At 35.6% G+C, this 27,459-nt stretch overlaps 1 protein-coding gene across 2 annotated transcripts; it reads left to right on the plus strand.

Moving 5' to 3' along the window:
• The first annotated feature begins 82 nt into the window (after positions 1-82).
• On the plus strand, positions 83-27,459 carry LOC110115450. Of its 2 annotated transcripts, XM_020848680.2 has the most exons (20): positions 83-256; positions 335-682; positions 769-851; positions 5,181-5,398; positions 5,515-5,650; positions 8,915-8,997; positions 9,089-9,301; positions 17,790-18,146; positions 18,246-18,417; positions 19,081-19,272; positions 19,358-19,567; positions 19,636-19,728; positions 19,832-20,031; positions 20,619-21,173; positions 21,308-21,388; positions 21,788-21,873; positions 24,600-25,259; positions 25,338-25,445; positions 26,817-26,970; positions 27,057-27,459. In XM_020848680.2, the coding sequence occupies exons 1-20, from the start codon at positions 130-132 to the stop codon at positions 27,130-27,132; spliced, it is 4,152 nt and encodes a 1,383-aa protein (XP_020704339.1). In that variant the 5' UTR covers positions 83-129; the 3' UTR covers positions 27,133-27,459. The 2 variants fall into 2 exon arrangements, with proteins under 2 accessions (XP_020704339.1, XP_020704340.1); XM_020848681.2 differs by lacking the exons at positions 83-256; positions 335-682; positions 769-851 and having other exon boundaries at positions 5,258-5,398; positions 5,510-5,650.

The raw sequence follows: 27,459 nt of genomic DNA on the forward strand, positions 1-27,459 counted from the left end.
TCTTAATGCTACGTGTCGCTAAAATATTGGTGGCCGAACGTAGAGGAGCGTACGTTCACCGAACCAAATAATTGTTCCTCCAAAAGCCCCCTCCGCATTCACCCTCCCATCGCCCACTCTTCTCCTGTAATGGCTGGCGGCGTCCCGCACTTCGATCCGCCCATGCTCCGCGCCGGCTCTTATCTCGGAGAGATCTCAGCACTGTCCTTCCTCCCTCTCCCTTCTCATCTCTCTTCCCACCCTCTTCTTATCGCCGGTAATATATATCTTTCTCTTTAGGCCCATCTCACTCACCCATAGGCCATCAATTCGTTATTATTTCCTTTGCACGCAGGAACCGGATCTGAGCTCCTTCTTTACAACCTCGAGACTGGGACTCTCCTACGCTCCTTCCACGTCTTCGACGGGGTTCGCGTCCACGGTGTATCTGTTCGATTTTCCCCCGATCCTTTAATAGCGGTCTTTGGGGAAAAGAAAGTCAAGCTTTTTATCCTTCGTGTGGAAGCTAATCCGTTGCAGGTGAACATTGAGTTTGTGAGCCAGTTGCCTCGCTTTGAACATTGGGTTCTGGACGTCAAGTTCTTGAACGATGACGGTTATCTTGCCCTGGGTTTTAGTGACAACTCATTGGCTTTCTGGGATGTTGATAATTCGACTTTGGTCGGGTGTTTAAAATCTGCAGGTTGGTTAGTGCATGGGGTTTCCGAATGTAAGTTCTGGACTTATTTTGTTAGTTTCGTTTGAAGATGAGTTGATTGATACTTACAGAGAGGTGCCTCTTGTACTCTATGCGAATATGGGGTGAGGGCTTGGAAACGTTACGATTGGCCTCTGGGACTATCTACAATGAGGTTGGTTTGAATCTTCTGATTCTCTCGTAATTGGCCATTTTGATTTAAGCACTGCATTTCACACCCATAAAGTCTACAAGTTTTCAATTTATTTATCATGTGGCATCTTAGATACAAGCGGATGTGGTCATCCAATGTCAACTTTTTGTGATATATAACTTAGGGATGATGATGAAAATATATAAACTTGAGTGAATGGAATCTCTTTTGATTTGATTGCAACAAGACAGGTTCCTTCGGCTCTCTTTTGCATTTTTAGTGATATTCTATGGCGTTGTTTGACTTTCTGGTCTACTTCTGAAACTTGTTCTGTACATTGACGCAAGGTCATGAGTGGCACCTGAGCAAGACAAGGCTGTCAAAAGATAACATTTCACATATAATGTCCGGAACCTTACATACTGTTTTAATTTGCTTGATCCCTTGCTTATGTGACGTTAATAACTACATTTAGTGATCGATACAGATTAGATCAGCAAGAGTCGTTCTTTCAACCTTATAGTTAGATAGTAAATTATGGGTCTGTTTTTTGTTATAAAATAGAGGCAAAGTAACCACGCCCACAAAAACCTGTTCTACATTCTTTCTATTTTAGGGGCTGTTTGGTATCATTCTGGATTTGATTTAAGTAGGATTTCGTAAATCCTCTAAATCCGGATTTTTGAAATCCTGAGAGGCTTAAATCCTGAAAACTGTTTGGTAACATTCATGATAAATCCTCTTAAATCTCATATGACTGTTTGGCTACAGCACAGGATTTACTGAGTGGATTCTTCCTCTACCATCATGGATTTCGTAAATCCTGCAAAATACAGGATTACGGAAATCCCCGATTTAGAGCGAATCGGCGGATTTTTCCTTCTAGGGAGGATTTCCTTTGCCGTGAGATTTGGTTTTGCTTTTTAGGCATTTTGGCTGTATTTCGCTCAAATCCGCCTCAAATCCAGCCTAAATCCTGCTACCAAACAGCCCCTTAATGTGAAGTTGTTGCATGTATTTTAGAAAATGCAAACTGTCAGCTGGTCTACTTCTTAAAGCCAAATATCTAGTTCAATAGTGAATTTTTTACACAAAAGTATTTCCTAAAATCAAGCAACTCCTTTGTGAACCTAACTCTTCTTCTTTACAAGCAATTCGTCCTTATTATCAATAACTATATCTCAACTATTTGTGTTCAACTTTTTGAATAATTTTTCTTTATTTATTGATTTTATTCTTGTTACACACGAGATGTTATTTGTAGTTTGCACAAGTTCCTTAGCAGACATTCTAACCATGTTACTTTTATTCCAATCATTTCCCTCCCTATTCCTTTCGTGCTAATTCTATCTACCTATTTCATTAGTGAATTTTCTACCTTATATTGTATATGCTCAAAACATTTAAATTTATTTTCCATAACGTTATCTACAAGAGATGCCCAACTTTATCTCTAATATAATCATTTCCCTATATTTTTTGTAATTTTATCACACATTCATTTTACCATTGTTATTTATGCAACACTCAACTTGGAAATCATATACTACCATGGTCTATAAACTTATTTCACATAATAATCAGCCTACTATGGTACATAAATTTATTTCGCTTACATATGATCTTGTAGCACAATTGCAATCTAATGTCATTTCCACTTCTACTAATGTTGTTAAATGTATTTAATATCAAAATTGTGTAATACAATACATGATTTTGACATATAACTAGAGTTTCTATTTGCCATAAAAATATAAAATTGGAAGCACAATTATACTGGTTATCTCATGAACATCACTGGGATTTCATCTTGAGTACAATCAACAACATGAATTGATGTGAAAGTGATGCTAAGTCAATAGGTATAAGTGCCATATATATATCGTACATAAGAAATTGGATATTGATGATAATTGAGGCCCTTGTGGGCCTTAATTTTGGGTGTGTTTTGGTTGGGTTTATGAAGGGAACCAGCCCCATAATTCCAGAGAATCATATTCCTGAAATTATTCTCAGTAGTTAAACTTCATCCAGGACAATCATATTCCTGGAATTTCATTTAACTTGTGGATAATGCATTTGTTCCCCTATATTCCATTATCCCCCTTCTTGAGTTGGTTTTTCACTTAAAAGATAGCTTACACAAAAACTTAGGGGATATAACGAAGTTGTGCTTACTTCTATTTAGCATGACTGCATAACTGTACAAATAAGTTTAAACATAAAAGCTCTTTCTATTGGGACAGCTAATTTTTTGTTTTTATGTCAAGTAGCTTTATGTTATATTTTCCTAGCCATTATCATTTTGCCACAAACCATATGGTATATATACCTGACATGTTAAGTGATTCCTTATTCTCATACTTATGGTTTGGAAAAATATTAGTTGTGAATTTATGGGTGGAAAGTAAAAAAATAAAAAAATCCAAGTAGATACAAGGAATTCCATGTATGATGGCTAATATTTGTTTTGTAATGAGTCTAAAAATATTTGACTCACACATTTGTTATTGGTCCTATTTAGCAGTTTTGCTAGGCTAACTGTGTAGAAGTACTTATTCCTTCATAAAAAAGCAAAGGGTAACTAGTTTCTGCTTATTCAGACGGAGAAAGAAGAAAATAAGTCTAATCAATCGAGGCCTAACTGTGTAGAAGTACTTATTCCTTCATAAAAAAGCAAAGTTCAAACTCACACGCAGACATTATATCAGTTCACTGGGTCATCTTTCATAATGTTAATCATCTTATCTTTTACAAAAAAACAATCTTTTCAACATGGTTGAATGAATTAATCTTTTTTTTTTAATTTTATTTGTTTTGCTAGCCTGACTTGCTTGTGGTGAGTGCACATATTTTTATGTGGAGGCTTTCATGCTGCCTGTAAACTACATGGCCATCTGCATGTATTCTTTTGCAATGCAGCTGGAGTAGGGCTTATGTGCTTTAAATTTCCTGATAGATTGATTAAAAAATTGTGAGATATTTGCAAGTACGTGTAAAAAAGGATGTGCGCTTGGTGTGTTTTCAAGCGAGCAGTCCGTGTTTTTCCTTGCTCTATGGCTGTATGGCATATGCGTAGTGGCATGCAAATGAGTTGTTGGCATGTGGCTGGTGGTGGTTTGCCTCTAGTGCTTCTATTTACTATGGTTAGAATTTTCATGTGAAGATGGAGATGTCTAGTTTGAGCATGACCCCGTTCAAAATATATGAAAACCTTTCTTTTTTCAGTAATTTCTTAAGCACCCAAGTTGGCATGATACTCATATTGATGCATGGTTCAATGTAATGGTTTTTTATGGGTAATGTCATGGGCCATCAGGCTAATTAGTTTGATTGTGATCCTGGGTCCTATTTAATGGCCATTCTTATCGGGATATGACTTTCATCGAAGTTTTAGTTTTATTGTTGAAGATAAACTCAAATCTTTTTAAGGCCTCATTCTCTAGAAACTTTGACATTTAGGCTCAATTAAGGCAGACTCATACACACATCGCATACACAAGACTCAAAACTTAAGACCTCTTAATTTATAGCTTAAGCTCTCAACTAACAGATCAAGATGAGCTGTGTACTTGAACATATGTTAATAGGTTAAAATCAGCCCAAATATAGATTTTCTTTATAGATGTTTGTGAAAGTCTTATAGCCGACTAGTATGAGATGGGAATTTTGTGCTCTTGTTCTTCCGTGTTGGCTACATCATTGTGTTTCAGGGTTTCTTTGCTTGATTCAACCTCCTGCAATTTATTAATTTTGTTATCCGTGTTGGAAATCATGCATTCTATTATCTTTTATTGATAGTAGGTTAGGGGGATTGCATTGCATATTTAGCACAAATAACCTTATAAGGGTGTTTGTAGCCTGATGTGCTAATGTTGGATGGTTGAGTTCCTATGTTATATGTCTCATTGAATGTCTTTGTTTTAGACTTACAAATATAATCTTGAAAGGGACATACAATTATACGCTATTAGCAAGCAACGAGTGTTATTACTCATTTTGGATCATTACTACTTTATTTCATGCATTTACAAACTTGTAAGTTATATCGCACATGCAATAGCATAGTGGCATTGACGTTGACTGACATATGATTCTTTTCTTTTGTGTTACTTATGGACATGAATTTAATGTCTTTATGCTCATAGCAGAAAGTGCAGACCTTTAATTGGCTGCAATATCTGCTATCTTTTTTCCCTCCAGCCTTTTTCAAGACGTATTATAATCATATTCATTTTGTAATCTATATCCAGAACCGCTTCATGTATAGTAGGGGTTTATTTCCTTCAAGCAAATAAAAATATAAAATCACTTTTATCTCACATGTAATTTTGTATGACGCTTTCACAGGTTATTGTTTGGAGGCCTAGTTGTCATGACCTGCATGCATCCGTAGAGTCTTTGGAGCCCATCACTGAATGCACAATTCATGATAAGGCTACTCAAAATGGATATCAACAATTTTTGCCTATCTATTTGAGCAGACTCACTGGCCATGAGGGTTCAATATCTCGTATTTCATGGTCTATTGATGGATCCAAATTGGTGTCTGTTTCTGACGATCGAAGGTTTTCTCTTTGTTTTATGGAACTTTTTCACTGATATTTATTCCATTTCTCTTTCAATTAGCAAGCATAAAGACTTTGGATGATATTTACTATGTTGTGATGTTATGTTAGGACAGTGCTCGCATCTGGATGCCCAACAACAATGGTCTAAACTATCATGGTTTTGAGGACAATCTCAGGAGTAATGCCTCAAATAATATTGCGCTTTTTGGACACACTGCTAGAATTTGGGACTGCCATATATCCGATTTTGTAAGGTTTAATAATTAAATTGTAGGGAATTTACATATATACAGCATAATTTTTATGTATTTATACTTCTAATGCCTAAACTTAGGTATTTTTTTATATAACACTTAAGTTTCTCAATCATATAAAAAAATATGCATGAAAATGTATGTTTCACATGCGATATACCAACATAAATGTGGTATATTAGGCACTTACAATATATTTTTCTATTTAATGTTTCCAATTTATTAGTTTCTATATATATTCTAGTAATTTGTTTTTAGATTTGTCATGCATGTTCAATGCTGCACAAAGTTTTGCACACACATAGATAATTAGCCTTTAACACACATGAGATTCAATGTTTTACTTGAAAAATCCAAAAGAGGAAAGAACTATATGGTCCAACTCAATTTAACAACTCCATTATGTTAGTTAAAGGTTTCATTGATCCATCCTTTTCTGTTGTCAAAGGTGATAGGATTAGAATGGCCTAAATTATAAGATGTCATCTCTTGTGATGATGGTGCAAAATGCTAAAAAGCAGTGGCATTGATAGATTAATGCCAAACGGCGATGAATATCTACGTCAAGGTTGAACAACATTTCTTCTCTATCGACGAAGATTGATAGCAGGTGGGTGCCAACGATCATTTGTATTAGTCGATAATGGCTGTCAAAGAATGGTTAACAACAGTTGTTGGTGTCAGTCTATGACGGGCAATGATAATTTTTGGCGGAGATTAATGACGACGGCATTGAAAGTCAGGCATTGGAAAGTGTTAGGTGCTATTGTTGTACTAGTTGGTTGGGAGACATGGCAACCAAGACAACTGTAGAAGTTTGGATAGAAGAAATCCCAAAGACGACTGGTTTTTTTTCCAAATGTCAATCAAATATCGAGAATTCTCTGAATATGAGCATTCTTAGATGTGTAGGAGCATGACTTATAGCTTTCTAAAGGGACATGATAATATTTGTTTTGCGAAAATTCATACAGTACTTCGATCGATCTGATTAGGATCATGTTATATTTTTAGGGTATTTTAGTTCCTTCATAAATTCATAATTGAACGATTTTGGACTTGTCGGATTAGTTTCCTAAGATGCTTGTTTTGACCAATAAACATAAAATTTGGAGGATGCTTGACTTCTAGAAGTTTACAATTATACTCGTGTGTTCTTGAGTTGATTTAGGTATGTTTGTACTCAGATCTTGACTTTTATGGCATCATTATGCTTGTCTTGACAAACTGTGCAATGCACAGTCTCGATTATTTATTTATTTTTTAAATGGAGTTTGTATGATCTTAGAATCAACTTTTGAAGTTTCTAGTCGAGATATTTGGATGCCTTGTGATTTGCAATTCACATAAAAAATTAAGCTTGATTAGATGAATTCGTTAGCGATTTATCAATTTCTCTAATTTTTTATGTCAAAATTTGTGAGTTTGAAATACTATTTGGCCACAAAAAATTTTGGGCTTAAATTTATAGCTTTGGAGATATTTATAGGCGTGACTACTCTTTGAAATTCAATGTAGACCTCCCATTAAGATCTAAAGCAGTTATTTTAATTTCATCGTAATTTGATCCTTTAACAAAGTTTGCATATTTTTTGGTGCTAAAATTATTGAATTTTATTATTATGAAAATCTTCCAAATTAGCTCAAAATTGCATATAGAGGCTCTGTATGGAATTGATAGTGCAATAATTGAGATAAAAACATTGAAAAATGGTTTCAAACTCTCAAAAACATTACGAAATGCCTATTCGTACTTGAAAATAGGCTTGAACAATTGCAGGTGGGTTCAGGAAGTCAGCTAGTGGCGATTGTGGTGCATTACGCATATGAATCTGGGCTGTGTATATTACCTTTTATTTTTTTTTTGAAATTTTTTTACTTATCTTTCATTTTACTACAAATTGAATATCATAAATGCACGCTTACACAAAATCTTGAAAAATAGCCAAATCAAGTTCATAAAAGATGCTACAAAATCCCCTCCCCCACTTCTTCTAAATCTTAGGAATACCACTTATGTTTCATTCAATGATGGTCATTGGAGGATGGGGGATGATGAATGGGTGATGAATGTCATTGGCGGAGGTCAACAACAATGTTGGATGTTAGGTGTTGGAAGGTGGTTGAAGCTTTGAAATTCTCTATGTTTGAGAATTTATAATGTTGGAAGATGCGGTTGTTCTCCCGCTCGAATGGAAAATTGAGTGACCTTGAACAAAGGAGAAGTTTTAAGAAGCAAAATCCAAAGATGACTGGTTGGGATTTTAAATGAGAGTTTGTGCTTTGTAATTCTCTCTACTATAAGTTTTTAAATGTGCAAGAACATGACTTATTTATAGACTTCTAGAAGGAGCATTCTAATCATTTTCGTAAAAAATGGGCACTATTGGGCGATGTGAGTAGATCCACTTTGGTTGTGATATATTTTTTGACCATTTTGGCGCCTCAATGAATTCAGAGTTATAATAATTTTGAACTTGACATATTCGTATTTTGAGACACTCGTTTCGACTATATGCATGCCAAATTTGGAGGACGTTTGAGACTCGATAAATTTCTAATTATACTTATGCATGCTTGATTTTGGCCTATTTCGACTTAAGGTCCATATGCTCCTAGCATCATTGGGCTTGTCTTGTCGAATTGTAATGTCTCAACTGTGTTTGCTGAAATTGAAATTTGAAATCAATTCTCTAAGTTTCTTGTCCAAATATTCTGGGGTTTTAAAGTTTGAAATTTACATTATCAGGCAATTTTTTTTGGTGATGTAACAGCATCCATGTTTGAGTGCAAGATTAAGTTTTTCATTCTTGCTTGCATGGGTGCAATACAAAAGATGGATTTGTGCATCATAATTGATGTAAATACTTGTAAATGTGTATTCTGAATATGCATGCTTATTTATGTGTAAAATTTCGTGCTCATTATCTTCATCCTGATATGTTCTCTCTTTTCGAGATATGTAATATCTCCTTATTCACACATCATACTACCCTTATATACTTTATAATAACTTTATATGTTTACGAATTTTTCCTTCCTATATCATAAGCTGCAGCATTTTAGGTCAGCAAACCTCAACTGTACATTCTTTTCTAATACACCCATTAAAGCCATCATCTTACCTTTTTACTGGGGTTTTCATTTGTATTTATCAATTTGGGCTCATAGGTGCTTTTCTAGTTAATAAATTATTTTTATTTTGTTGTAATTGTATTTTTGACATCTCCTTAAACTTGATATTGAATACGGTTTGTAGTTAATTATCACAGTTGGTGAGGACTGTACCTGTCGGGTGTGGGATTTGGATGGTAACCTGCTTTTGATGTTCAAAGAACACATGTAAGTTAATTATATGTGTTACGGCTCCAACGGTGAAAGTTTTTCCTCCGGGTATTGCTTCTGAAACCATTAGTATGTTTTTACTGTTCAGTGGAAGAGGCATATGGCGATGTTTATATGATCAAAGCTCATCCCTTCTTGTCACGGCTGGATTTGATTCGGCCATTAAAGTGCGTCGGGTGTGCTCTCCTGTAAGTAGAGAACCAACGAAAGAAGATAAATTGCTGAATGATGTGAAGAATGCAAGAGAGATATTTACCATTGCTGCTCCTCAAGTAACAAGACAGCAAGGTCTGATCGACAGGTCGCCTCTCTTTCTCTCTCTCTCTATATATATATATATATATGTGAGCTTGAACTATTTTCTATTCATTATATAAGATCTTTTTTTTTTTTTGACACTTATTTGAACCATAAAGACTTAATTGGTGTTTCCTTGTTTTCTCGAAACTATAAAAATTGATGGATATCCCAGATGTAGGTTTTTGAAAGATTTGCATTAACTGAAATGCCCTGAAAGTGTTATATCATAAAATTTAATTGGCACTGAAACCCCATCGCATCTTAATTATATTGCCTACACTTTTTTTTTACTATATTCTCATCAAATATTTGATCTCATCAGATATTTGATTCCTCGTGTGATACCTGGTACCCATTCGTACGTTTTTTGTTATTAAATACGATATAAGAGGATTATATTATCTTTGTTGCAGTATCTGGCAAGCAGAAGTTTTATTTTTATAATTTTTCTGTGCCCTACTCTTCTGTTGTTCACCGACCATTTATATTATTATTATCACTATTTTTGACATTACAATCAAACAATCAGAACACACACACACATACACGGTGGAAAATGGTTTTCAACTTCATATTACTTTCTATAAATTTCTTTTTTATACTTTCTTTTGATATTACGGGAAAGTGCCATGCATAACATTGTACTTAAAAATATTAAAAAGCCCTCTATCCTAGGTTTTTAATTGTTGAATTTAAGGCTGTATTTTAAAGTGGTTTCCAGTTTTATGAATTAGAAACAATGTCAAAACCTCCATAATTCATTCCTCTTTAGCATATATAATCACAAATTTAGACTTTATTTGGTACATTATTGAATCTTAATGGTTCAGCATTCATTTGATGGCATTAAAATATTTTGGATGTAGGTTGTTTGGTTTAATACTTTGATATCTTAAAAAGATATAATGCTATTTAAAATAATTAATGGTGATTAAGGCATTTTTCCCACTTTTTTATACCATTAAGATTAAGATTATTTAGACAGCATCTAATTTGACTGCAGGTTAGATTTCCTAAATTCTGACTATTAATTTTTGTCAGATAACTTTAATGTGAGTGATAGCATCAAATCAAACACCCTCATGATAGAAAACACAAAATTTTGTCATAGGAAACATTAAACCACAGAAACCGTAAATGCATTCCTTTTTGGAATTGATTTTTTCCGGTGCAAGTTTGACTACTAATTTCCGGGCGAAGCCTTATTCTTTTATCTACATGAAACTTAAAGTTTTTGCAGTTGGTGATACATTTCCTTCTTTTCATTTACCTTAAAATTTTGATTTTTATAATTTTCATAAATTCTATTATCATGCACTTAAAAAATGTCTATCTTGATTATTTTTGCCATGATGATTTTAATCTCCTAGTTGTGTTGACTTTAAGTGAGTGGTTTCATTATTATGATTGAATTCCACTTTATATTCATGTGCATGTCCTTGATTGGTTTCTAGATTTTCATTTTAGTCTTTAACTTGATTATTGTCCTTTCCTATTTACTTTTGCTTGTTTAGTAATTCATGCAATGGACTTTGACAGTTGGGTCATGCTTCCCATTGAAAGTATGAGTTTTTATCATAAACTTTTTTTCGAAATTCAAATTCTTCTCCCCTACATGATTTAGGGTCATTCAAAATTTTTATGCCGAAATTTTGTTGTAGTGAATAGTGCTGTAGTGCCTAAAAATGTTTTCTTCTAATTTCTCCTCATAAAGATGATTGGACCTCATATGTTTTTCTTCTAGATCTTTATCTTTTTAATGATTATTATCAGAGAGAGGTTTGGTTTGTATCAATATGTGGAGGTTTGCAAATACAATACCAATATCATTTACATGTTTTGACCTCTATACTAGTGTCGAAATCGAGTCAACCGTGCAAGATGGATTTCATAAGCAAAAAAGCTTGAAATTGCGAAAAAAAAACTCATCTGATTGTGTCGACCAAAAATCTAAAATCAATGAGATGACCTCTGTTCGAAAAATGGACAATGCCGATGCGTCCGGAGCAAAGGAAATAGCTAAGATCGACACCCATATTATGGGGGTCGCCGGTCGGCGAAAATTTAAATTTTGAGCGCGCAAATCGAGATGACGACGATGATGATGATGTGGCGACCAACTCGATGCAAGATTAAAATTTTTATTTTTATTTTGTGCAATATAATTAATTTTTTGTAGAAAGAGGGAGAGAAAGAGAGCTTTTTAAATAAAAAAAAGAATTTTTCTTTAAATAAATCTCCAAAAATACCCTAAATATCCACTTAAACCCTTCTCACTCCCTCACACTCTCATAACCGCCCCCCACTCTCATCTCACGATCACTCTCATGCCAAGGAGCCGCTCCTCTTACGATTCCTCACGCCAAGCCGCCGGCCTCCAAGTTCTCTCCCTCCAAGCTCTCCAAGGTAAATCTCTCATTCTTCTTCCTCCATTCTCCATTCTCCCTCTTCTTCTTCCTTCCCTCTTCTTCTTCTCCATTTTCCTACTTCTTTTTCCTTCCATTTCCTCCCTCATTTACTTTCATTTTCCTCATCTCCTCTCTTCTCCTTCCTCTCCATCATCTTCTTCTTCTTCCTCCAACATTTCTTTCTCCAAACATACCCTAACCCTATTTTTTTATTTCTCCACATCCACTCACCAAACCACCAACCTCCCTTCACAAAAAAACACTTCTCTACACTCCCTACCAAAAAATCTATTATCCTCAACTTTCTCTCTCTAGCCTAGAGAGAGGAAGTTCTCTCTAGAAAGAAAGAAATTTCTTTATAAATGTCATCCTCTCCACTCTAAACATCTCCCCTCACCACCATTTCACCTCATTTCTCTTCCTAGTGAGAGAAAAAAATTTCTCCCTTTCTCTCTAAAATTGGAGAGAGAGGGATTTTCTCTCTCTAAACTCCATCGCTATCCTCCTACACATCATAAACTCCTTTCCCCTCTTTTTCTCTCTTTCCCTCTCTCTCCCTCTCTCTCTCTAGAAAGAGAGCTCCCTCTCTTTCTCTCTCTAAAATTGGAGAGGAATTTTCTCTCTAAATTATCACTCATTTTTCTACGCCTCCTATGCCCTTTCCACAAAATTTTTTTCCTCTTTCTGTCTCTAACATTTTAAAAAAGGGCATGCGTGTAATTAATTTTATTGCACAAATAATAAAAAAAAATTAAATTGTGCATCGCAGGTTTCCCACCGTCTCCGTCATTTGCCGTCGTCGCCTCGATCACTGTATACCCTAGGTAAAAGCCCGACACTAGCATTTTAAATTTCTATGCATGAAATAAGTACTCGTGATCGCTTTTGTTTGCGAGCGAGGAAAAATAAGTATCAGTGACCGCTCTGATTAGCGAGCAGGGAAATTCGTATGCATGAAATATAAGTACCCGTGACCACTTTTTTTAACGAGCGGGGAAATTTGTTATTTGTAAAATAATTGATTAGTTAAGTACCCGTCATTTCTTTTAGGTGGGGAAAATGTTATGCTTTAAACATGTACTTGAAGATCCCGTAACCACTTTTGTTAGTGAGTAGGGAACGAGACTGCGGCTGCGGTGTCATTTAACACCTACCGTGACTATCTTTCTTGGTAGGCGGGAAGTCCTTACACACCCTGAATCTCGATGCAGCCCCTTATGCAGGGACGACGTCGCGATGCTTCCAAAATTTTCAACATAATCAATGATTTAGAAAATTTCAAAAAAAAAAAAAAATCCACCTAAAATTCTAAGTAAAAAAAAAAATGACATCATAGACTCCCGACACTGAAAAATCAAAGATGAAAGGAATTCATATCTTATACAAAATGACTTACACTGAACTTGTAGGGAAACTAGTCGTTCACTAGCGGATAGAGACTAAATCTCTTTCTCACAACTCCTGACTTGCACACCTAAGTCCCCTACAAAAACTCATTATATAAATAGGATGAGAAAAAATGAATTGAAACTCCCTCCTATTTATAACGTTGAATTTGAATTATTCGTGGGTCCCATCAGCTTAGGATCCCCTTACTACAAGACAAGGAAGGTATACCTGTGGCCCCCATCAGCTTAGGATCTATTGCTATAAGACAGGGAAGGTATGTCTGCGGGCCCCACCAGCTTAGAATCCAAAGATGTCATTTCGAGATTCCAGCTTTGGATTCCTCGAGTATTCACCAGTTGGTAAAATACGAGCTAATACTCGAGAAATCCAAAGCTGGAACCTCAAAATTGCATCTTAGGATTCTAACTTGGTGGGGCCTACATGAGTACGTTCACTGTCTTGTTCCAAGGGATCTTAGACTGGTGGGGCCCACAGGTGTACCTTCCCTGTTTTGTAGCAAAGAGATCATAGGTTTGTGGGGCTCACAAATAATTCAAAATCAATGTTATAAATAGGATGAGGTTTAAATTCATTTCTTCTCATTCCATTTATGTAAGAAACTTTTGTAGGGGTCTTAGGTGTGCAAGTTAGGAGTTAGGAGGAAATGATTTGGTTTTTATCCACTTGTGAACGAATAGTTTCCCTACAAGTTCAGTGTAAGTCATGTTGTGTATGATATAAATTTCTTTCATCTTTGATTTTTCAGTGTCAGGAGCCTAGGATATCGTGTGCTTTATTTTTTTGTTAACTTAGAATTTTAGGTGGATTTTAATTTTTTTTTTTGAAATTTTCTAAGTCATTGGTTATGTTTAAAATTTTTGCAGCACCTCGACGTCGTCCGCATAGGAGGTTGCATCGGGATGTGTAAGGCCTTCCCTCATGCCAAGAAAAACAGTCAAGGTAGGTGTCAAATGACACCGCGGGGGCAGTCTCGTTCCCCGCTCGCTAATAAAAGCGGTCACGGGGTCTTCAAGTACATGTTTAAAGCACAACATTTTTCCCGCCTAAAAGTAATGACGACTACTTAACTAATCAACTCTTTTACAAATAACAAATTTCATCACTCGCTAATAAAAGCGGTCACGGGTACTTATATTTCATGCATACGAATTTCCCCGCTCGCTAATAACAGCGGTCACAAGTACTTATGTTTTATCGTTCGCTAACAAAAACAGTCACGAGTACTTATTTCATTCAAAGAAATTTAAAATGCTAGTGTCGGGCTTTTACATTGGGTGTGTAGCGATCGAGGCGACGACGGCGAATGACGGCGACTATGGGAAACCTGCGATGCACAATTTAATTTTTTTTAAAATTATTTATGCAACTAAATTAATTACACATACTCTTTTTTTAAAAAAGGTTAGAGAAAGAGAGAGATGAGCTCTCTTTCTAGAGAGAGAAAGAGGGAAAAAAAGATTTTTGGTGGAAAGGAAAGGGCGCAGGAGGCGTAGAAAATGAGGGGTGATAATTTAAAGAGAAAATTCCTCTCTCTAATTTTAGAGAGAGAAAGAGAGAGGAAGCTCTCTTTCTAGAGAGATAACGAGAGGGAAAGAGAGGAAAAGAAAGGGGAAAAGGGTTTATGACGTGTAAGAGGATAGTAGTGGGTTTAGAGAGAGAAAATTCCTCACTTTCCAGTTTTAGAGGGAGGAATTTTTTTCTCTCACTAGTAAGAGAGATGAGGTGAAATGGTGCTGAGAGGAGATGTTTAGATAGGAGAGGAGGACATTTATGAAGAAATTTCTCTTTCTAGAGAGAAAATTTTCTCTCTATACCAGAGAGAGAAAGTTGAGAATGATAGATTTTTTTGGTAGGGTGTGAAGGGATTGTAAGGAAGTGTTTTTTGTGAAGGGAGGTTGGTGGTTTGGTGAGTGGATGTGGAGAGATAAAAAAAATAGGATTAGAGTTGGGGTATGTTTGGAGAAAAGAAAGGTTGAAGGAAGAAGAAGAAGATGAAGGAGAGGAAGGAGAAGAGAGGAGAGGAGGAAAATGAAAGGGAATGAGAGAGGAAATGGAAGGAAGAAGAAATAAGTAGGAAAATGGAGAAGAAGAAGAGGGAGAATGAAGAATGGAGAATGGAGGAAGAAGAAGGAGAGATTTATCTTGGAGAGCTTGGAGGGAGAGAACTTGGAGGCCGGCAGCTTGGCGTGAGGAGGAATCGCAAGAGTGGCGGCTCCTTGGCATGAGAGTGATCGTGAGATGAGAGTGGGGGGCGATTATGAGAGTGTGAGGGAGTGAGGAAGGTTTAAGTGGGTATTTAGGGTATTTTTATGGATTTATTTAAAGAAAAAAAATCATTTTTTTATTTAAAAAACTCTCTTTCTCTCCCTCTCTTTCTAATTTTTTTTTAATTATATTGCACAAAATAAAAATAAATTTTTTAATCTTGCATCGAGTTGATCGCCACGTCATTGTCATCGTCGTCATCTTGATTCGCGCGCCCAAAATTTAAATTTTTGTCGAACGGCGACCCCCATCAATATGGGTGTTGATCTTAGTTGTTTTCATTGCTCCGGACGCATCGGCGCTGTCCGTTTCACGAACGGAGGTGATCTCAACGATTTTGGGTTTTCGGTCGACACATGTCGGTTGAGTTTTTTTTCTCGCAATTTCGAGCTTTTTCGCTTCCGAAATCCACATTGTGCGGTCGACTCGATCCCGACACTAGTATAGAGGTCAACAACATGTGGGAAAACAATTGACTCATGTAAGGCCTCAAGGTCTAGCTTGCTTACAGGTTGAGTCTTATGATGGGTTCGTTCTTAATCCTTATCTCTAGGGTTAATTAGTGGTTTCAGAAGGACCCTTCTTGCGTTACCTTCATGAAAATCCCTTTGAGCATCATAGGGATGTCAATTTTTGACACGACCTGAAGCACGACCCAAACCTGACCCGGAAAAATCCGGGTTCGGGTCAACCCGAATCGGGTCGGGTTCGGGTTGAACAAATCAACCCGTTTTAAAAATCGGGTCGAGTTCGGGTTGACCCATCAACCCAAAATTGACACGAAAACTCATATTTGACCCGAAAACCCTAGGTCCACCCGTTTTTGACTCGATTTTGACCCGAAAATCGAATTTTGACCCGATTTGACCCGAAAATTAGTAATTTTAGATCAAATTCGGGTCATTCATGTCGGGCCGGGTTGACCCGGACCCGAATCGGGTCGGGTTCGGGTCAGGAAACCTGACCCGTTTTTAAAAACGGGTCGGGTCGGGTTCGGGTTGACCCGAACAGTGCCGGGTCAATTTCGAGTTCGACCCGAACCCGACCCGCTGACCCGAATTGACACCCCTAGAGCATCATTTGTAGTCTGCTTTGCTTGACTTTAACTTGACATATTGTACATTTGTATCATAGTAAGATTGAAGTTCTCAAAGATCTTTACTTGTTGTATCTGAATTCATCTTTTGATGATCTAACTTTTCCTTACTTTGACTTATTTGCTCAAAAGCTTGGACCAGACTCTTATGTTCACCTTTAAGCAGCATATGCTATAATAAACTAAACATGAATATGCTAAGAAAATAGTTTAGTCATTAATGTGATGGCTGCAACTAGAATAAAATAGGAATAAAATAGTGATGCAAATGTAATTACTTTTGGGTATCAAAGAGAAATAGATTTGCTAAAATTCACTTACAGAACTAGTACTTAGTTCATAAAATGGTCTGAGATATTAACAAAACTAATTTTCCTAGTTGTATAGTGTTATGTAGCAATTATTACAAATTCGGATATGAGAATGACAATAATGTATAATTTACGGGCCTTTGACTAGGGCATCAAGCTAAATAAGATTTGCTAAAATTCATTTACAAAACTATTACTAATGCAACTGAGGAAAAAACATAACTAATTTTCCTAGTTGTGTTGTGGTAGGCTGCAATTACAGCAAATTCAGATATGAAAATGATCAAGGGCTTTTGACTAGGGCATCAAGCTATCCTATTTTTATGCACTTAAACTTCCAATATTTAGCGGGATTCTTCTTTTCACAGGCCAGGTACCTTTATTGGAACTTTTCTAGGCTATGGCCATGCAATAATTAATAGATTTTCTAATGAACAAGAAACATACAAGCAACAAAAAATCAAGGATTTATATGTATAAAGGTGTCCAATTGAGTTTTGATTAATTCATAGGTTCTTCACAGGCAAAGTTTTCAATCTTCATATTTTGTAGAAATGTAGACCCTTGTTTGGAAGATGGTGGCTGGTCAGCGAGCATGCAGTAGACAGCAAACGCTTGTTGTCATAACTCTGATTTCCATTCAATTGGAGGTTGAGGTTGATTGGAAATTGTACATGATGGTGCAAAATTTGGAAGCGGTCTGGAGCAATTGTTAGGGGCTGTCCTGGGAGTGGACAATTTTGTTCATTATTTTTTTAGCGTGCTCAATCCTTCTTATTGTTGATGACTTCTTGGTATTTTTAATTTTTAATTTTTCTCTTTCAGATGTAAATACCTGCCATATATAAATTCATTATGATAATATATATTTTTTGTTTATATAAACAGTATGCATCATTCCATTTTCAATTATGAAGTAGTTGATTTTTTTCTGATATATTTTATTGGTCCTTGTGGTCTCTCATTAGCATATACATATATTTCTTCTTTATGCTGCAGCAAAAGTGAATATGTACGTTGCTTGTGTTTTGCTCAAGAAAATGTCCTCTATGTTGCCACTAATAATGGTATTTTATATCATGTTGAGATTTGTAATCCCGGTGCTGTAAGATGGATTCAACTTGCACAAGTCAGTAAAGAATCACCAGTTATTTGCATGGATTTAATATCTATCAGATCATATAAAACTTCGTTTATGGAGTATGCCATTGCTATTGGTGATGGCATGGGAAAAGCTACTGTCATGAAGCTGATTGGTGGGAAATCAACTTCTATGGTGGTTTTCTCTCTTACTTGGACTGCTGAAAAGAAAAGGCAACTGTTAGGAATCTATTGGTGCAAATCTCTAGGTTGTAGGCAAGTACTAGGTTATTCAGTTTTTGTATATTTATTTTTTCTTGTTAGAGTGCAAACTTTCAAAAGGATGATCATTTGTGCTTTTCATCAATTATGCAGACACCTTTTTACAGTTGACCCTAGAGGAGTGTTAAAACTTTGGAAAATAAACATTCCTTTAGACTCTGACACTGATGAAAACAATTTGAAACCCAAGGTCTCTTTTGTTGCGGAGTTCACATCACATTTTGGGGCGCGTATCATGTGTATGGATGCATCAACTAGAGAGCAGGTGATTCCTATGAAGTGCATTTGCAATGTGATAGTATTCAATTTGTACATTTTTTGTGGGTGATATACTGAAACACCTAAACAGACTAACATTAAAGGATGCTGAGAGCACACACATTTGATCCAATCCTTTATATTCATAGGCACATCTGTTATCGTTTATTTTTCCAGTTATCTTTATTCTTTTGTATCTGACAAGTACAACTACGATCTGTTATTATTTAATTTGTAGCTAGCTTTTTTATTTTGTTAATGCTACAGTAACTTTCACTTCCAATAAAGAACAATTTGTCTAAGTTACATGCTTAAGAGCGAGCTTATGAGGTTTTGATGTAATGGGGCTAGTACTATAAAAGAAGATTAATATTCTTGAATTGTTATTGAATATTGGCATTTTGGTATATTCTTATAAATATGAAGCATGCAATTATATTCTCTCGACTGAGATTTACCTTTTAATTAGAGTGTTGAAATTATGTTTTCAGCCAAAATTTGTGAGTACCTTATAGCCTTTTCACCTAACGTTGTAGACTAATGAGAGCTATGAGAATATTTACTTAAACTAAATTGCTTGGCTGGTAATGACAACATGCCAACACTTACGGCAATATAGTTTTAGAATGTACAATTGATTACTTATCTAACATAATATTTACCTTTGTAGGTTTTAGTATGTGGTGATCAACGTGGAAATCTTACTTTATATCCCTTGTCAGAAGACATAATGAACGCTGATTCTATTGAAATTGTGGAAAAGGTTTCCATAATAAATCAGTTTAAAGGAGCACATGGAATTTCTACTGTAACCAGCATCATGATTACTATGTTGGGTTTTAATCAATTGGAAATACGCACAGTAAGATGTAGAACCTGAAAATTTTATCTGACATAAAAAAGGGCAGATTGAACTCGAGCCAATATATATATTTTTTGTTTTCTAGACAGGAGGTGATGGTTGCATTTGCTATTTCAAATATGATAAGAACTGCCAAATACTGGAATTTGTTGGAATGAAGCAGGTGAAAGAGTTAAGTACAATTCAATCTGTCCACACAAGTTCCATCTCTGTTATAGAGTCTCAAATGGGTAAATATGCAATAGGCTTTACATCTGCGGACTTCATCATGTGGAACCTAGCAAATGAAACAAAGGTATTGCAAATGCTTATTTGTTTTTAAAAATTCGAACTTCAGACTAATGATTTTTTTGCTTTAAACAGATGTTAGAAATTCCTTGTGGTGGATGGCGGCGCCCATATTCTTATCATCTGGGAGCTGTTCCTGAGTATCAGTTCTGCTTTGCATTTGTTAAGGTCCGTAGAATTTATTCCAAAATTGTTATCAATCAAAAACTAATCATAACATCATGAAATTTTTTATTATATCTTGGATGGGTTCATGCATGAATGTTTCCAGGATCATAACATCCATATACATAGGCAGTGGGTGCCCGTCTATGAAAGACAGCAACACACACAAGTTTTGCACCTGCAATACCATGGAAGAGAGATTCATGCTGTGTGTTTCATATCATTTATGTTGCAATCAAATCCAGAAAAACATTTTGATTCGTTGATTGCAACAGGTTGTGAAGATGGAACAGTGAGAATAACAAGGTTAGAAAGAGCAGTGAGAATAAGCATGGAAGTTATTTTTTTAGTTATTGCATTAGCTTTTCGTTATTTTTAATTCAGTTGATTACCCTTAGCAGCTTCCTTGGAAGTTGTTGCTAGGATTTTTAAATTGAATGCTGCCTACATCAAATTTAATATGTATAATGGTTGTTTATCATTTGTGCTGCCATTTTTAGTTTCTACATTTGAAGAAAAAAAGAAAGTGGGTGTCAGCTAGTTTAGTTGGTAAAGATCTTGAAAGTTGTTCCTGAGATTTTGAGATTGAATGCTGCCTACATCAAATTTATGCTTTGGCATTGAAAATTCTAAAAGCAAGAAAAACTTTCATTGCAGAATTTTTCAAATGGTACCTATCTTGAGATTGAATGCCGCCTACATCAAATTTTTGCTTTGGCATTGAAAATTCTTAAGTTTTTCATTGCAGAAATTTTCAAATGATACTTGTTTGAGCTAGTTTTTCTGTGTATGTGAGTTTGCAATTCTCTTTTGTTAAGTCAATGGTGAATACCTTTTTTTTATTGCTTGAGATATCCCAAGGCTGTTGAGAATCTGATCACTGAACTCATCAGGTGCACACCTTTGAGCTTAGAAAGTTGGCGTGAGTCAAAGCTACTTGGCGAGCATATTGGTGGATCAGCAGTGAGATCTATATGCTTCACATCAAAGATATATTCAATTGGGGCTGGTCAAACATTCTGTTCTTTGAATGATGTTTTAGATTGCAGCAAAATTGAGCCTCTCCTACTTATTTCAGTCGGTGCCAAACAAGTTTTAACCTCATGGATTTTGCGTTATCAGACAGCAGATCTTACTGAGGAGCATCTTGATACGAGAGTATCAGAAACTGCTTACTGTTCTTCCAATGGTAAACATTCTCCTATTTCTTTTCAGTGGCTTGCCACTCATACCCCATCTAACAATGCCTGCGCACGGAGAAGATTGAAAAAATTGCCAGAAACCACTGAACATAGAAATGCCTCTCCAATTGTCTCTGATGCGAAACCAGAAGCATCTATAGTTGAAAACATAGAACAAAATTCCATTTCTGCATCTTTAGATATAAACGAAAATGATTGGAGATACCTTGCAGTCACTGCATTTTTGGTGAAACATGTTGATAGCAGGTATTAAATCTTTTCTCGTTGATATTGGATTTGAGGATTTGATGCACTGTCTTGTTTCCTGGCTTTTCAGCTTTGTGATACAAATAAAAGGGCAAATTAAAAAGAATATCATAATCCTTTTATTTGTGAATCAGGTTTACAACTTGTTTCATTGTTGTTGCTTGTTCGGATGCAACATTATCACTGAGGGCTCTTCTTTTGCCTTACCGCCTTTGGTAAGTAGCATGCAAAACGAACAATAATTTATTTTTGAAGTAGACTATTCTATTTGAGGAAAAATTATTACGGGTGGGTCCGGATTTGTCCGGAGACAGATAAAAATGCGTCACGTCGCCCCAAAATTATACCGAGCGCGGAACTGGACGATTCTCCCGTCCGGTGTCCGCACAGAATAATCGCTCCTATTTGAGGGCTCTTCTTTTGCCTTACCGCAGTTTGTTAAGTAGCATGCAAAACGAACAACTAGTTATTTTTGAAGTAGACTACTCTATTAGTCTAATGCGTGTTTTCATTAAGACCTGATAATCCACACAGACGCTGGTGTTCCCAACTCTACACCGCCTATTTTTAAACAATGATTTTGATATTGTTATTTGTAAACATCCATTTGACAGGTTTGATGTTGCTTTATTGATGCCACAACCATCTCCCGTTCTTGCGCTGAAACATGTTGCTGTTCCTCTTTGTATCAGTGCTTATGGTATGTCTCTCTACATTTGAATTTGCCTAAATTTGTGTATTAACTCAATTGTTAATCTGTTCTATCTGTTCGATAAATATTAGTAAGCTGACATGGTATAAGTATGAATAATGGTATTATTATTAGTAGAGTATTCTAAACTATATCTATTTTTGTTCTACTCTACAGTTTGGCTACTAATATTTTAAAAATGATGAAAAATTATCATCCTTTATATTTTGATGGTGATTTGATCATTTTTCATGGAAAATATCTGGTATGTGATTATAAAATGTATCGTGTTAAATATTGCAAAAAATTAAATGATAACATGCTCATTAAAATAATACAACTATTATATCTTTTCAAAATAACATGTCATGTGACTTGCAAATTGTTGACATTCACATACATGCCAAATCAGTGGGAACGAAGATGACGAAAGTGATGATCTACGAGTGCAACTTTTGGAGAGCACGACGCGTCACCTAAGTTCTCATATGCCTTCCAATCGCCGTACAGATCGTGCCAATGCAATCAGAGCATCGAATTTATCTATGGGAGGGCCCCCTCGCGGTTGAATTGAACGAAGGTGGTCGAAATAAAAAATCGACAAACATTACATTGCACTACATTGTCTAAACGGCGTCCGTCCGCAAAACGGACTTCATCTTTGCGTTCAGAACGTCGACAATACCCAAAAATGACTGTAATATTGCACGAGTGCTTGCACAAGCCAAAATGTGAATTTTACATATATATCACTAGGATTCATTCTCAAACTATCTCTTGCCAATAAGGACGTGACACGTGTCCTCGAACCGGTGGTCCTATCGTCAAATGGTACCACAGGTAAACGATTATGATCGGGGCCCTCTGATCGGGTGGTTTTGCCCCCAAATGATTCCACTAAATTACGCTCACTACTAGAGCATGTATGTTCCCCAATGTCTCTAAATCATTGAATAATGAATCAATAGAATATAATTGATAAGGCAAAAAGTCATTTGTTTGCTAAGGTGGATTCAAATCTGTTCCTTTAGGAAAACATTCATCCCAAATCTACAAGGTAACCTTGGACGAAGCAACCCATGGCTGTCGACAAGGATCACTCGGCATGTTGGGTTGACTGCCTCCTCTAACTAAGTAGATTAGGGACCATGATGGCCCGGGTTGACGGAACAATGTGATCTTGATCGAGTTCATCATCGTTCCCTCCATCTGCTTTAAGTGTACGGTGATAAAATTTCAATTTTCAATATCAAATTCTGCTGCCACTATACGCTGGGTACTAAGTGCCTATTTCAATGACTAACCTTAATCGAAAGTTCTCTCATTATCGAGAGGAGTAATTAACTATAGGGGCTTACGCCTATAGAAAATCTGAACTCATATCATAAAGTCCGAAAAAAATGAGGGCTAAATCTTTGGGTAATGTCTTATCTAAAACCCAATAAGTCTTCTGAAAATTTACCCCGGAAAAACTCATTAAAACTCTCCTCGCCTACATAAAAACGAAAGGGATCGTGGAAAGACCGGGGTGCAAATTTTTGGAGCCCACACAAACTACTGTGGAACATTAATTTATTAGTTTAATGACTACATTATCATTTAATTTATCACTTGCATTTAACGTGACTTATTTTATCACCATTCAGTTCATATTTTTTCAAAGTTATGAAAACTGGACCGGACAACGAATCGGAAGAGGGAGGTTCACGGTTTGACCGGTTGAATCGGGGTCGAACTGGATGACGTAATAAATAATAATATTATTAAAAATTAATAAAATAAGAATCATATTAATATAAGTATATGAGCATTTAATAATATTTATAAATTTTAAAATATATAAGACAAAGGCACAGATATATATATATATATATACACACACACAATTCATCCCAAGAGCAGCATATTTGACTCTTTTGTGATGCTCAATTTACAAATGAGTGCTAGTTTATTATGAACGAAGTGAACATAATGAAAGAGAGCCCAAGTAGAAACGAGTCCTGGCTGGCCTGAATATAGGTTATTCTTTCAGATTAGCATACCTACTAGAAACTTCGAAGTATCTGGACGAACTAGGATGTCTAAATATTAAATATATTTAAATATTCCTATAAAAGTAAGATAGGAAATTTTAATTTCTGTTTAGGTGAAACGGTTCCGTCATTGTTCATATTCTATTGCTTATGGTGCTGAGGATTTTTTGTATGTTATGACTTTGAGGTGGTTGGTGCCTCTTATCAATCATTTGGAGGAGATCAAGCTTACAATACCTTATGTGACGGAAGAATAATTCTAGGTTGCTTGGAATCAAATGCCCTAGTTGGGTCCTAATTTATAGGTTAATCTAGGCCCGGCCTTTAACAAAAAATGAAATTATAAATAAGGGAGATCATTTAAATTTATGGTACCCTTGCTTAAAGAAATGACGGGGAGAGATATTACTAATGGAAGTTCAGCCTAATTAAATATCCTCAAGTGAATTCCATAATTCTTGCATATCTTTCATAATCTTTGGATTCTATCTCATGTTCTCCTAGTAGATTGAAGTATAAGAAAGTTAGCTCGAGGATAATATAAGATTCTGTACTATGACCTTTTTTATTCCACTTATTTGTGATCTCTTCATCTGAGTTGTTGATGTTTCTAGAAACATATTAGTTGATTCAGCTCGCCTCCCAATTTTATTATTTATCCCATCAGCTTTATTTTACTAACTATAATTTTCATCTTTGTAGGTATTATTTCAACTCGTGTAATGCATATTATTATTAGTGGATCTACAGATGGTAGCATCTCTTTCTGGGATCTTACTGAAGTAGTGGAGAATTTTATGCAGCTTGTTTTAGATTATCAGCCTCAATTGCTTATTGATTGCCAAAGAAGGCCTAGAACAGGGAGAGGAAGTCAAGGTGGACGATTTTGGAGATACTTGATTAATCAACCTAGTGAGAAGAAAATGAGAGATTCTATGAGCGAAAATGAACTTAGAAATGGCTCATATTCCATAAGTTCTGAACCTATTGCTCCTGAATCCTCATGTGGGCAAGAAAGCTACCTTGTGAGTGATCAAATAGGTGGTCACCATACCAGAAGTTCCGATTCCTCCTTTTCCCCTGTTTCTCATTCCATGACCTCTTTCACAAGACGAGAACTTCTGCCTTTACTTGTTCTCAGTTCTGTTCACCAGTCGGGTGTCAATTGCCTTCATGTGTCAGAAGTGAAGGATTCTAATGACAAATTAGGACGAGTTTATTGTGTTGTAAGTGGTGGGGATGACCAAGCAGTGCACTACCTTTCCTTTAAGGTTGATGGGCCAATGGCAAACTCAGCTTCAAGCTGTGGTAAAACTAGTGATGCAAAACATATGCAGAATATTAATCTTTCTCAACCATCAGGTATTTTTATGTATTTGATGTTTTGATCATTATGCAGAACTTCGTATTTCACTGAAGAGAAAAGATAATCTCTTGTAGGATCAAGCTTCGTAGAAAGGTGTTCTTATAGCCTTATGAAGAATGATCATCACATTAGAATACTTCAAAGGCAAAGTGTCAACTCGGCTCACAGCTCATCAGTGAAAGGTATCCAAGACCTACCTCATTTGATTAATTTTGAAGTTGGGATTGCTATTTTCTAATAGCACGTTACTAATGTAATGAGTAAGACAAATAGTGCCAACTGTAACTTGTGGAGATTTTTGATGAGAAGAGTATGCTTTGTACTATTTCTGCATGTCATGGAATCTGGCATTGATAAACTCTTCATCAAATTTCCTATTATAAAAAAGAAAATCCTATTGTGATTGATGGAGGTAACTTAGTTTTATATAATATTATCATATCTAAATTATTGCTTATGCTAACTATTTATAATAGGAATGTATGCTATTATTATTATTATTATTATTATTAGTGTTATTTCTCATTCTAAACGGCAGCCTTCCGATGACCCGGTTAGGAGAATAGATGTATTAGATTTGACTTATGTTAAGAAAGGTGGAGGTAGACTTAAGAAGACTTGGATAGAAAATATTAGAAATGACCTTTCTTTTTTAGATTTAAATGAAAATTTGACTCTTGACAATGCACAATGGAGAAAAAGATTCATGTATCAGACTCCATATAGTGAGATAAAGGCTTGATGTTGATGTTGATGTTGTCCTCTTCTCTCGCTTAAATATAGACACATGTAAGTTTGCAGTTCACGAAAATTTAATATAAATGTAGTTCTTGTCAATTCTCTTTTCTAACATGGTATATGTGCCAAAATCTAGAATCCTCCTGTTATTCTCTAAACAATTTCTATCAATGTTGCATTTCTCAGTGTTTTGATTTCTATTAGCCTACGCTTGAATTTCTTTATGAATGTGTCCCCTTTACTATTTATTTCCTTCTACCTTTATGATATTATCAGGTCTATTGTTTAGAGTGATGATTAATTAGATGGGGATATTATTAGTAGAATTTAAGTTGGATGGTTGAAGTTGAGGAATGCATTGGATTTGTTGTGTGATTAAAAAGTTACCCTCAAACTTAAGGGAAAATTTTATAAGATGGTGGTGAGACCTGCAATGCTTTATGGTGCAGAATGTTGGCCATTAAAAGATAAGCATAATTGATGAGGACATTCGACCATTGAAAGTTTATCAGAGAAGGGGTCGAAGATCTGCAACCATGATTGAACCACTTTATTTTTGAACTTTTAGTTGTATTGATTTATTTATGTATCTTTTATGTTTTTACTCTCACTTGAGGGAGTAGGCTTATGTGAACCCGGGGTGTACTTTTGTCATTAGACAATATTTGTAGAAGATATTGATTTTTTAAATACACAATTCATATTGAAGACCATATTCCTATCCATTTATCTTATTTCATACAGAATCTTGCTTAGTAAGGACCTGCCTTTTATTTGTCTTCCATGTTATTCCAACTCAATTGTTCTCAATGTAGGTATTTGGACAAATGGCATTTGGGTTATTTCTACGGGTCTGGATCAAAGGATTCGATGCTGGCAGATTGGACTCTGCGGAAAGCTCATTGAACGTGCTCATTTAATCATCAGTGTACCTGAGCCAGAATCTCTTGATGTAATTACCTCTGACAGGTCGGCAATTTCCCTAATATCATTATCGCTTTTATATTTTCTTCATATTATAAATGATTCTAATGTGCCATTGTCTTCTTGATCAGAAAAAGGTACCAAATTGCTGTAGCTGGAAGGGGCATTCAGATTATTGATTTCTTCCCACCATGTGATGAAGACTGAAATCCTTGTTCTGCATTCTGCAGTGCATAAATGAGTTTCTGTTTGAGTAGGAAATCCGCCATGTAGTTTTTGGTTTGGTTCCTACTCCCCACTTTCAATTATTTGAGAAATATATGTAATTTAAAACTATCTGATAGGTGCCTTGGTAGTATCAATTGAGCAAAATAATGGCTATGCATAGTTTGGAATCATAATCCAATTGAAACGAATTGGATCTCTGATTTTTTTTTTCAATCCTGTTCTAGGAGAGGGCTGTAATGGTAAGAAACTATAACAGTATAAGATCTAATGTTTTATTAGATAGTTAAAAATATGTTAATGTGCAAA

Source organism: Dendrobium catenatum, unplaced genomic scaffold, assembly GCF_001605985.2.
Source record: "Dendrobium catenatum unplaced genomic scaffold, ASM160598v2 fragScaff_scaffold_1483, whole genome shotgun sequence".
Classification (NCBI taxonomy): Eukaryota; Viridiplantae; Streptophyta; class Magnoliopsida; order Asparagales; family Orchidaceae; genus Dendrobium; species Dendrobium catenatum.